Source organism: Capsicum annuum, chromosome 3 (genome assembly GCF_002878395.1).
Source record: "Capsicum annuum cultivar UCD-10X-F1 chromosome 3, UCD10Xv1.1, whole genome shotgun sequence".
NCBI lineage: Eukaryota > Viridiplantae > Streptophyta > Magnoliopsida > Solanales > Solanaceae > Capsicum > Capsicum annuum.
In genome coordinates this window covers 213,404,588-213,418,611 of record NC_061113.1, presented here as the reverse complement: position 1 = coordinate 213,418,611, position 14,024 = coordinate 213,404,588, and the positions used below count along the sequence as shown (strand labels likewise).

Below are 14,024 nucleotides of genomic sequence, written 5' to 3'. Positions count from 1 at the left end.
TGAAAGTTTTTGCCATTTTGGAGGACTTTGTTCATGTTTTATTTACGGAGATATGCTGAACAATTCAGCCCCGTAATCAAAGCAAATTCCTTTAAGCCGAAACAAGCTGGCTTACCGTTCACACAAAACTAAATTTTATGCAGTTTTTTATTATTTTTGATACGTCGCAGCAATACATAATGGACCATCTGTCCATTAAACTTAAAATGTTCCAGCATATGCCTCAAGTGTCTGAAACAAGTCTTCTTAAAATCAGCATACAACTTTTGTTCAACAAGAATCCTTCTAAACTCTCGATAGACCGTCATTCTTGCTCGTGCAGAAATCTTTCTAGGAAAATAACCTAGCTCATCCATCCAAGTTGTTAGGCCGTACGACTCAACGGAGATATCTCTCTTGCACAAATTGGCAAGGATAGGGGATCATCATCCTCCCCATCTCCACTATCTCTCATGTCCTCATCTTCATCGCTATAACTTTTATTTTCTTCTTTGCTTTCCCCTTCGTTTTTTCCTTCACTATCCTCAACATAGTCTCTCTAACGTGCACTACTTTCGTTATATTCAGAAATATCGACAAGAATTTTTAATTTAGTTTTTGACTTGGATTCATTGAACAGTGCAATTCACAACAACAAGAACACCATTAAAATGGATCCAATTCAGTATAAAAAATCAAAATCAATATGCAATATAAATACAAAAAATTTCTACTCATTATCCAAAGCAAAACATGATTAAACATGCGGAATAGACAATGTTAACTAAAAAACTCAAATTTTGACCAATTCAATGATGAACAGTGTAATTTTTGTCAAAATCAAAGAACCCCAACACAAAGCGAAAATAAAAAAAATACTAAAATGGATCTAAAATGATCGGAGAAGAAAATTAAACTTACCTGAGCAAGAGAAACTGAAAAATTTTGACTTGGGAAGCAAGAGTCGACCAAAACTTTTTTTTTTGAAAAATATGAAGAAAAATTCGGAGAAGAAGAGGATTTGAGGAGAGAAAAAAGTTTTTGAATTTATTAAATGATTTTAATAAATGTTTGAAAATTTAATAAATATAAAAAGGAACCGTATTGTATTTTTTATAAAGCTGTATTCTCCAAATTAAATTTTCAAAGTGAGTTGTTGAAAATTTTCAACAGAAATTTCCATTTATTGCGATAGATGACTGAGTTGTTGGAAATTTCAAACAGATATCTAATTTAATTATAAAATAGACAATTGTACCTATTGCGACAGATGACTGAGTTGTTGAAAATTTTCTAATAAATATTGATAGTTATTGCAACAGATGACATACTACTAAGGCGGTAAAAAATATTTCTTGGATAACTCAAAAATCTCCTCCTTAGTAGTCTTATCTTGTCTTTTTAATGTCACCCGTCTTCCTCGATCCCCTAAAATTATTGATGAATATTAATGAATATTTAAGCCCATGTCTAGAATTATCTCTCCTTCAACCCTAAATTTATTCATCTCTCTTCTTTTTTTTTCTCTCCTCTTTAGGGTTACCACAACCGTCTCCTTTTTTTCTTTTTTTTTCTCTTCTCTTTCTCATAAGGATCCTTTCTAATCTCAATTGATCTATATCTTTTCTCGATTGAAATTGTTGTTTTGATCCCTTGCTTTTGAAATTGGAGGTATGGTTCACTATTGCTCTTTCATTCTCGTCTTCTTCTTTGTGAGTTATTTAAATTAGTTATTTACATCTACTTTTTTAATTTAATTACCTTTTACCCATATCATATTTATTTAAAATATTAAAGGAAAGGTTACTTTTAAGTTTTGAATGAACAAACCATTGTTATTATTAAAATATGCAAAAAATAATCATCTGTTTGGAGAAGTTTAAAAACCTTGTTGGCGGTATTATTTTTTTTTGGTATGTATTTTATTTGTTTCTTTGTTATTGATGTTGTTATTGATGTTGTTGGCGGGCTTGGTGGAGTTGGAACTTGTGGTGTGGTGTTGTTGATAGTGTTGGAACAAATGATGTTGCTTCTTTGTTGTTGATGTTATTGTTGATGTTACAATAGACGGAGCAATGTTGTTGATGTTGTTGTTGATGTTGCAACAGACGAAGAACTTGTTGGTACAAATCAAACCACTAGCAAGGCTGGTTTGATGTATTCCAACAGTTTACACATTTTTTGTAATAGACTCCACATCTGGTACAATAACCTCCACATCTGTTACAACAGATTTATAATCTGTTGAACAAATGAAAAGCTGTTGCAACAGATATGGAGCCTGTTGCAACAGATGGATAATGTTTTTCTATTCTTCTATTGTTTGACATCAATTATTTTTCTCTTGTTTGTAGATATAAGGAAATGAGTGTTGATCAACTTTTGCCTAACCAACACAAGAGGCTACAGTAAAAATGGGTTTGGACAAATAAGTTGCTTGCAGATGGAATCACTTCATATGTGGGAGGTATGTATTACTGATAATGTTATCGTGAAAACACACATAGAGTACACTAAGTTTGTGAGTGTTGTTTTTTATCGATTAGGCATTGATCATTCAAACAAGATATCTGTAATTTTACAGTTAAGTTTTATAAGTACAAACTGATAAAGCTGAGGAACCATGAATATGATTCTGATACCCTATTAAGATTTAATGACGGTTATTGCTCATGTCTATGTGTCAAGATTTGTGAAGTGATCAAGTTTGGTGGCATTGTAAAAAAATTCAACAGTGATTAGACTATATTTTAGGGTGCATTGGACTCTGAGAGGGTCTTTGAAGCCTCCCACTACTACAATCAAGAATGAAAATCAATATATTTACTGCCCTAGCCCAAATTTATATGGTTAGGTTGCTCTGGGTGATGATTATATGCCAGAAGGTTTAGTAGGAAAATACCTACGTGGGGAAAGGGGAGTTGATGAAGATTATATCATCAGAGAACTAACTAAAGCAGAAACATAGGATAGGAGAGAACTTGTAGCGAATCTAGTTAATGAAACTGAATAAGAACAGGAGAAATCTGAATCAAGTGCAAATATGAAAGTGTATCCAAAAATAAAAATCCATCTGTTATCTCTCTCAAAGAAAATTAGTGCAGCCGAGCACTTTGGTAGGGAGCTATGACTAGGTAGCGTGGTCGAAATGATCACCTACATCAAAAAAATAGCAGAACACCAAGAAAGTAGCTTTGAGGGCACCGAGGGATGAAATTGTAACAGCCCGAACACCCGAAACGTCACACAGTGCTCATGACCCCAAAGAACCACAAGCTAACCCATACTGATATCTGTACTTGAGCACTGCATAATATACTATATAAATATGGAATAAAAGGCTGAAAGGCCATAAGGTTCAAATATCTAATAAATCATAACATCTAAAAATACGGTATATCAATACCAAAATAACTGAAATAACTGTCTGAACATGATAGTCTGAATAACCTCTAAACTGTTTGAATATGGAGTTGATGGGATATGTCCGTCAACTAACTTCAACTACTAAAATAACTAAGTACTAAAAGAATGAAATAATCAAATAATAACATCCTCAAATGATAAGGACTCACTGCTAGTCTGTCTGCTGAACGGTGGATCAACTAAGGATGCTCTAGAACTCGTGCTTCTAAACCTATGGTATAAAAACACCATAGCGCAAATAAGTCAGTATGATTGAATGTACTGGCATGCAAGTGAGGTAGGTTGAATGCAAGGGTTTTATATGCATGAACAATACTAACCGACTGAATAATATGAACGTGAGAATACATGCATGAATACGTTAACTGTGACTGAGATCATGAAATCACTGAATCTGAATATTGATAGCATAAGTTCGAATAATTGATATACTATTATCTGAATGACTATGTCTGACAATCCTATTTCAGGTGGGACTAGCTGAGTCCCGTACTGAACTGGGTGATTGTATCTGACAGTCCTGAATTTTATCAAACTATTTGAGTTCTATTATTAAGACAGAGACTGAAACTGTAACTGTTGGAAATGGTTATCTAATCGATATGCCCCAAATAAAGCAATATACCTGAGTTGGGGTCCAATTTGTAACCCTAATTGGAAGGGTGTCAATACTGCAGCACTGGTAAGGACAAGCTGTAGGTGACCCTCATCTAACAGTGTCCCCAAAAGAGAACGGTGGGAACCTCATCTGACAGTGTTAATTCACCTCATCAACCCTCATCTTTCAGTGTTAATGTCTCAACCTATGTTGGCTACATAGTTCTGAAACGCAAGGATTGCTTCTAAGAATCACATCCGCATCTGGCAGTGTATGTTTCCATCCTCGGGTTTACTCGGTGCTAAATCCTACTCACATCTGAATAAACACTGAACTTGATAGTATTGGAAGGAACTGGACTGAGTTCACTGGATTCCGTTGACTGACGAAATGTTACTGATTTCTGTCAACTGACTGAGTTCATGAGATTACTGAGTTTTCTTGAGTTCTGTAACTGACTGAATTCTAGTGATCATGGCTTGACTGAGAGTATCGTGAAAACTGACTCTGGCTCTAGGAACACAGTTAAATTATCGGGTACAAGTACCCCTAGGACGCGATAGAATGAAACTGACAAGACACAATACTTCTTGACCATAGGGCTAAAGTCCACAATTCATAATACCATAAGTTGGGGATTTCATGAAGCACATGGTTATCATAATCTTATACATGAATAGGAAAGCATATAAACATGTCATAATTTCATCAACTAGTCTCATGAGCATCCCATAAAACATTTATAATGCACAACAATATCATAGAAGTCATTGTGATCATAAGGGTAAAGCATGCACTTATCATTTGGGTCACCATTGAACTATGATGCATAATTTCTAGTCCCTTGGGCATTTTATCAAACACCTTGCATGCAAAACTTAAGGCATAGTCATAATCATCAAATTATCACTTCAAAACTCCATGAATTGACCAAACTTATAGATTTCAAGCCACACATTAACATAGTTTCATGAACAACACATAAAGATTCCAGCTTGGGAATCACATCATCATAATTTCATGAACATAATCAACCCACAACAAAATATTCACAATACAAGATTTAAAACTTGATTCTTGAACTTCATGGATGGAAGGAATCCATGAATGAACACTATGCATACCTTAGTTATTGATTCTACGAAGTTTGATAGTGGAATTTCCTTGAATTTGAATCCCCAATTGAAAACCCTAAACTTGTTCTTGAGGAAAATTGAGAGAAACTAGTATATTTTGGGTGAAAATGGCTGAATTATGTGTTATTGGGTTTATATAGGGGTGGGAAATTGATCCTTTTGCTCTTAAAAATACAAACATTTAATGACTGAAATCAGGCATCGACGCGATACCCGACGAGTCGCACCATGATCGAGCCAAGCCTCAATAGTTTCACTGGCAGTCCATGCAACAATGTTAACCAACGTGATGTACAACGCGGCATGCCAAGATAGCGTTGGTCTACTATTTTGGGACACCAAACGTGGTCGAATCGAGGTTCAAAAAATCCAAAAGTTGTCCGAGAACACCTATTGACCTCTCTGATCATGAATTAACAAACATACAGACCATTAAAGGACATTAAGGTAGCAAAATGAGATTGCCAACTTTCAAAGGCCAAAAATAAGCTAAGTCTGGGAACTTAGCTAAAGTTTTTTTTTCTAAGTTTGAGACCCCTTGACAAGCTTAAAAGACTGAATTAAGCTTAGAAATTTTGTGAGGCCTTACAGAAATGATGTACAGTAAGTCAAGAAGACTTGAGCCAAGAACAGCTGAGGTTAAAATAAGGAATCAAGCGAAGGCGGCAATTTCTGAATTTTAAATTGCATTCTATGCCTTATTATTTGTGGTTCCGATTAGGTCCACTGCTATTGACCTGATCAGAACTACAAACAATATTGAAAGACAGATTAAGTATCATTACTTCTTTAGCAATATAGATATAATTGATTGTGTATTCTTTCCATAGCATGCTTCCAACATATCTTGGAGAAAATTAGATGTTCGCTATAGTATGTGAATTTCGATAATTTTCAAGCTTGCTGATTCGGTATTCAAGTTTGTTGTTGTCTTCTTTGAGGTTAGTATAGAGTTCTTTGTCTTTTGTGAACTAGTCAATGAGGGAGGAATACTTTCTTCAAAGCTGTGGCATTGTAAAAGGCCTTCAGAAGACTTCCAGAACACTTTCTTTGGAAGGCTTAAATGATACATGGAGGGTCGTTATGTTTGTTTTAGGTCAACGTCTTGATGTACACTCAAGCATTGGTCCTAACAGTTGAACAAATAACTTTCTCGAGTGTTGTTCAATGCAGCTTATTCAACAAACCTTCAAAGGATAGCCCAAAGGATAGCTTATCAAATCCTTTGAAGGTTGGTTGAACAAGTTGCATTGAACAGCCCTCGAGAAAGTTAGTTGTTCAACTGTTGGGACCACTGCTTGAGTGTGCATCAAGACGTTGACCTGAAACAAACATAGCGACCCTCCATGTATCATTTAAGCCTTCCGAAGAAAGTGTTCTGAAATTCTTCTGCAAGTCTTTTACAATTCCACAACTTCAAAGAAAGTGTTCCCCCCTTATTGATGAGCTCACAAAATACCAAGAACTTTATGCTAACCTCAAAGACAGCAACGACAAACTTAAATAACGAATCAGCAAGCTGGAGGCAAGCTTGAAAATTATTGGGATTCACATACTACAGCAAGCTCTGATCTTCTCTAAGATATGTTGAAAACATAATAAGGCAAGAAAACACAATCAATTAAACCATATTGCTAAGGAAGTAATAATACTCAATCTGTCTTTTAATCTTGTTTGTGGCTCCGATCAGGTCAATAGCATAGACCTAATACAAACAAGAAGGCATGGGATGCAATTTAAAATTCAGAAATTGCCGCCTTCGCTTAATTCCTTATTTTAACCTCAACTGTTCTTGGGGCAAGTCTTCTTGACTTATTGTACATCATTTCAGTCCTCGGTGTCCTCAAAGTTGCTTTCTTGGTGTTCTGCTATTTTCTATGTAGGTGGTCATTCCTGCCATGCTACCTAGTCACAGCTCCCTACCAAAGTGCCCAGCTGCACTATTTTCTTTGAGAGAGACAACAAACGAATTTTTATTTTTGGATACACTTTCATATTTACACTTAATTCAGATTTCTCATGTTCTAATTCAGCTTCATCAGCCAGATTCTCTAGAAGTTCCTTGCTACCCTATGTTTCCTCTTCAATAAGCTCTCAGGTGATATAGTCTTTCATTGACTGCCCTTTCCCTCACAGGTATTCTCCTACGGCTTCTTTTAGTGTATAATCATTTTCTTGAACAAACTTTCCATATGGGCGAGGAAAATTTCTATTGTTATTCTGTTCTTGTTTGATGCAGTGCGATGCTTTGAAGGCCTTCTCAGAGCCAATGCACACTTAAAGTTAAGTCCAATCGCTATTGGATCTCTACAATGACACCAATTATTGATTCCTTTTCAAAACTTGACATGCATAAACATGAGAAACAACCGCCATTAATTCATAACAGGATAGACACCATCTTTATGGACCCTTCGAATTCATCAATTCGAACCTATCAAACTAAACCGTACAATTCAGGATCTTATTTGAATGATCAATGCCTAATCGATAAAAAACTACATTCACAAAATTATTGTACTTTATGTGTGTTTTTCCAATGACCTTATCAGTAATGCATTACTCCCACACATGAAAGTAGATCCATTCATCTGCACGCACCTTATTCTTTCTAGCCCATCTATGACTTAAGTTGAATAAATAAATGACTAACTTGTTGCAAAAGATGACACATCTATTAAAATTATCAAATAATTATAGACATCTGTTATGACAGATGATCAATCTATTGCCACATATGATTTATCTGTTGAAAAAATCAAACAGATATATCCATCTGTTGCAACAGATTGTCAATATGTTGTTAATTATCAAACAGATAGAATATATTTTGCAATAGATTACCCATCTATTAGATTTATTTTAAAGCAATTTTTTTTAAATACAATAAAAGATAAAATATTATATTTAGATCCATTTTTTTAATTTACACATTCGAAAAGTCACCAGTTTTATTTAATTAAGGCATGTAATTATACATAACTCCACTTCTAGATATGGCTGATTCGGATTTGGATAAGGTGATTTTGCGCGACTCTTTGCGAAAATTTGAAAGGCAAATTCATGAACTCCGGTGAGAGTTGGGCGACATGAGAGCAAGGCTGAGGAGGCCCTGTTGTTGTCAGATGACGATGGGCCGGTTGACAATAATAGTAATAATGTTAATAATAATAATAGTAATAATAATAATTAGGCTATGTTTTTATTTTAGCATATGTATTTTCTTTTATTATATCGAATCTACTCAGGATATATTTTTTTTATTTTATATAATGAATTCAAAGATCTATGTTTGGTTGACTTTGAATTTTTAATTCTTATTTAATATTTAATTTTCATTCTGTCCATTCCTTATTCTCAACATGTCAACGGTTGGAGGTAGGGATTGAGCATTTGTAGCAACGGATGAACCATATGTTGAGATGGTTAATCTGTTGCAACCGATGGATCATGTGTTGCAATAGGTGGTTATTAATAAAACAAGGGTTATTGTTATTGTTATTGAGGGTGAAAAGTCATGACTTTTCAATTATGTAATATGAAAAATGGTTCCTAAATAAATAATAAGGAAATAAATGATAAATACAATTTATAATCGTAAAAGAACTGTTATTTAATTTTAATAACTGATAGTGACTTTTCACCATTTTTATTTTTAAATTTATTTTTTTAAAAATTATTTATTTATTATATAATAAAAAAGTCACAACATTGAATTAACTAAGGTATATGATGATTGTTAAAAAAAAGGTGAACAGTCGTGACTTTTTGTCTAACACATTCAAAACAGCTGATGCATCAAATTCCCGATTTGTTGCGACTGATGAATCAGCTGTTACAAGAAATCAAAAAAACTTCTAAAACAGATGGTCGATTTGTTGCAACAGATGGTATATCTGTTGCCATAGATGGGTTATTTGATGCAACAAATATACAATCTGTTGCCACAACTCAATTAAAATGATTATCATTTTATTAAAAAAACGGTTATTCAAAAAGTGAGAAGTCTTCTATTTTTAATTGAGAAAAAGTTATTTAAATTTAAGAACCAATTAATAATAATAATAATAATAATAATAATAATAATAATAATAATAATAAGCTGAAAAGTCATGACTTGTCAACAATAATAAAAAAAACTCATCAACTTGATTTAATTAAGTCATTTCTTTTCACAGAAAACAATAGAGAAATAAGTGATAAACACAATTTATAACCGTAAAAAATGATTATTTTATTTGAATAATTGATGCTAATATAAAATAGGCGACAAGTAATGACTTTTTTCTATTTTTATTTTTAAATCTGTTTTTTTAATTTATATAATAAAAAAGTCGTCAAATTTGAATTAATGATATGAGAATTATTAAAAAAAATAGATTATATGTGGCAACAGATAGATTATTTGATGCAACAGATTGTCGATTTGTTTCAACAGATTGTATATATGTTGTCACATATGAGTTATCTGATGCAACAGATATAGAATCTGTTACCACAACTCAATAAAAACAATTATTGAAAAGAACTAATTAATAATAATAAGTTGAAAAGTCATGACTTATCACAATAATCAAAAAGTCAACCAGTGATTTGATTTAATTAAGTCATAACTTTTCAAAGTAATTAAAAAGTCACTAGTTCATATGTAATTAATAAATGGAGGTAAACAATTGCGTCTTTTTACCTAACTCATTCAAATTTAATCCTCTATAAATAGATCATTCTTTACTCGTTCATTCTACTAAATTTATTTCTTGCATCGTGTCTTTTTCATATTACACCTTCAACCACTTTCTCTTCCCTGACTCAGGTAAGCTTTTTTTTTTTTTTACTTTTTGCGTAAATATACTCAATTGATTGTATACGTTGTATTACATTCGGATTCTTTTCTTTACTTTTATTTTTACATTTTTTGTCAATTCATTCGTGTTCTAGATATGGCTGATCCAGTGTGGGATGTTGCTATTTTAGAAGACACCGTGCGGAAACTTCAGATGCAGGTTCATGACCTGCAATGAAAGTTGTCTACTATGAGAGCGAGGATGCTTCGGGAGATCTGGAGACTGAGAAGGGCACTGCTACTGCTGATTGAAGATTAGTCGGCTGGCAATAATGGTGATAATTAAATTATTTTTTTCTTTTAGCTTATGTATTTTTATTTGTTTTTGTTTAATAAAAAATATATGTTTGATCGACTTTGAAGTTTCAATTCTTATTTAATTTTCATTCTGTCTATTTCTTTTTCTCAACAAACATGTCGATGATAAAGAAATAATTTGAATCCAATAGCAATAGCAAGAGTTGAAACTTAAAACTTGACCCAATGCATATATTAATACTCAAGTAGAGCTCACTATTAAATCATATTAATTAAGCACTTAATAAATTATTAAGTTAATCAAATAAAAATATGAAAATAAAAACTACAATATACCCAATATAATTCCACAAGTGGGATCTGGAGAGGGCGGTGTATCCCTAGACCTTAACCCCCTACCTCATGAAGGCAAATTATTTTTTTTCTTTTATCCTATATATTTTTATTTATTTTTGTCTAATAAAAAATTTATGTTTGATCGATTTTGACGATTTAATTCTTATTTAATTTTTATACTGTCTATTTCTTCTTCTCAACAAACATGTCGACGATTAAGGAATAATTTGAATCCAATAGCAATAGCAAGAGTTAAAACATATGAATTATATGTTGGGTTTGTGGCAAAAGCTTGTATTGTGTTGTTCCAAACAGATTACTCATCTATTGTAACAGAATAATTAGCTATTGCTACAGATAAATAATCTGTACAAATAAATATTCTATTGCAATAGATGGATAATATATTACAATAGATAACTAGTCTAGTCTGTTGTAATAGAATACTCATATGTTCGATTCATGTTACGAGCACTATAGAACTATAAACATGAATCCAACACTATAAAACTATAAACATGAATCCAACATATGAGTCTTCTGTTACAACAGATTAAGTGATTTGTTTAAATTATGAGCTCTTATGTTGTATTCATGAACGAATTTTATCCATTATCGAAAAACAACAATAGTAGTTAACACAAATGACAAATTTAACTAAAAATAATAATTTTACTTACCAAAGTCACCTATAAAGTAATGTCAAAGTGGAAAGTAATGTACGAAACAAAATTTTACCTAAAAATTGATAAAGTAGAGTAGCAACAATAACAGTAAAAACAACAATGATCGACAAGAATAAAAAAATGATAATAAAGTAGAAGAAGATTAACAAAACACCAGCAACAATGAACAACAAAAATCACGAAGAGAGAAAATAACAACAGATGAGAAAAGAGAGAGAAACGCATCTTTTTTTCCTTTATTTTTTGTTATATTATCTAACATTTAAATCAAAGTGTAAATTTAAAAACTTATAAATTATTTTTAAATTTTTTCGACGTTATTAATCCATAATAAATAATAAAATAATTATCACCTCCCGAATCACCTGTACCTTATTTTCAAACTCTTTTATCACTTTTAGCTAAAAAACCCTCTGCACCAGTTTCTTCGTTTTATCACTATTAGCTCAAAAACCCCACGCTTCTGCACCAGACTCTTCGTTTGATGAAAATTAGCGGGCAAGGCACGAAATAAATTACCACGTGTTAGCTCAAATTGAACAATACATCAATAATTTAATTCAGATTTTAAGTAGCCTCTTAGAAAGAAAAACAATCGAAAGAGACCCCCCAACACAAGTATTTAACATTGGCCACTTGGAAAAACTAGAAAATAATGAAACACAACAACAATATATACAGAAAATTACATGTCCATGAGTACACTTTAGTGGAATACTTGAAAAATAACAGAATAGGCAAAAGATACAACTTCCCTAGGAATAATCAGAGCAACATACATACACTCTCTTACCATAAACAAGACAAGAAAAGGAGAAACAGAAAATTAGGCATAAATACGAAAGTAAAAGAAGTCTAGGATTCATAATTATAACTACTTCAATTGCCTGGTTGCTGAAGATTTGGTGGAACATTGTTGATTATTCAACCCTTCCCCCAACAACAGCACCTCCACCCACAGCAGAATCTGTATTGACATAAAACCCAAAAAGAGGTTAAATTCAGAGTGTTTCATTGATTTTCTTGAACTATGTGACAAGCCAACACCAAAACCTGACATAACTTGAAACGAGAAATGGAGTATTGTGCTTACCCTTTGTAATGCCGGAAGCCGTTTGTGCTTCACCCCCTTTCCCAAACCATGTACTTACAGCACCTTTGACCCTATCCACCACACCCTGTCCGAAGCTTTCACCGACTTGTGTTTCTCCAGATGCACCATTTTCTTCTTTCATTGTGTTTCCAATGGGACCCAATCGCCTCTCTACTTCCTCTGATTCAGTCACCTTTCCCATTGGCTTTGCCTCCCCTGTTTCTCCTGTTTTCTCCTTCTGTCTTGAAAGCGACCCCGAAATAACTTCAGAAAGTGCCTTGTCTTCCTCTCCAGGCTTAAATTTCTCTGCCAAATACTCCTTCATTGACACCCCTTTATCAGTTTCTTTAGTATTCCCTTCATGTCCTGCAACTCCAGTCGTAGTGCCTTGAACTTTTGCCATGACTGTGCTACCAGCACCCGCCACCTTCTCATAAACTGGAGCCAGTTTTCCCGCAACTGTGCTCGCAGCTTTCTGTGCTAGTCCAGTTGCTGAGTTTGTTCTTGTTGAATCTTTATCAACTTCTGTTGCTTGTGTCTTTTTAGTTTCCTCATTTGTTCCAGCGTACCCGAGTTTTGAGGCGACAACGTTCTTAGCAGCAACTGCCTTATCAGCAATTACTGATGTTGCAGATGAAATCTTCTCTGTATAGCTACCTGGTTTCCCAGTTAGTGTATCCTGAGGTAAATCTTCTGGATTTCTTGGATCCATACTCTTTGGAACTGATTCAGTGTCTTCAGGAACTAAGGGGAAATTAGTAGGAGTCTCTTGTGGAGCAAATTGATCATGTGATCCTGTGTATTGACCATGCTCTGTTCCTTGATCAAGTTCCATGTCCCCTGCTGCTCTTGTCTCTGTTCTTATTCCTTCGATCCCTTGTTCTCCTGTTGTTTCTGGAACATCATTGACGCCCATTTTCTCGAATGATTGAACAAGTGGACCAACTCCTGCTTTCTCATTGTCTGTTACACAAGCATGATACAACGTTTTTCAAGATTGAATCAAAATATAACATCTAGGACGCGTTTAATACGAGGGATGAGGGATAATAATCCCGAGATAAAATGCAGAATTATTTATCCAGCATTTTGTTAGAATTGGAGGTATTAGTTAGTCCCTCAATTGTTTATTCCATCATTTATACCATGTTTATTTATACCATATTGATGGGTATATACGGTGGAATAACCAATTTCCATGGAATAAATTCCCCATACCAAACGACCCCTAGTGTATTATACTTTATATCAGTATTAATCGACTAGCAATTCTGGGAGGAGTGAGAGACTTACTGGCGCCTGTTGGATCAGTGACTTTGCTCTGATAGTTGGCCGGATGCGGGTTCATCTCTGGACGATCTTTAGGGACGTGAGGATCCTCCTCTAAACTTGTTAATACTTTGAACTTGCGCTCCTGAAGTCCTTGATCTTTCAGTTCCCCATGGGCAGTAACATGATCAAAGCCTTCAGCCTCATGGGTCTCAGAAGCAGTAGGTGGTCTATGCATCTGTTCACGGAAGTGGGAAGCTGGCTGATTTGTCAAACCTGTTGGTGCTCCAATATCTTCATGCCCCTGTAGTCCAAGGGCAGTACCATGATCAAACCCCTTAGTCACATGAGCCTCGGGAGCAGTAACTGGTCTGTGGGCGGCATGATGACCCTGAAGGCC

General features: G+C 34.0%; 1 protein-coding gene across 1 annotated transcript; it reads right to left on the bottom strand.

The window, feature by feature from the left end:
• Nucleotides 1–11,918: 11,918 nt before the first annotated feature.
• Nucleotides 11,919–14,024, bottom strand: LOC107863294 (low-temperature-induced 65 kDa protein; the record flags this gene model as incomplete). Its single annotated transcript, XM_047409356.1, is given in 3 exon segments — nucleotides 11,919–12,229; nucleotides 12,356–13,318; nucleotides 13,649–14,024. Coding segments are annotated over 3 exon segments (1,386 nt in total), but the record flags the coding sequence as incomplete, so codon positions are not given.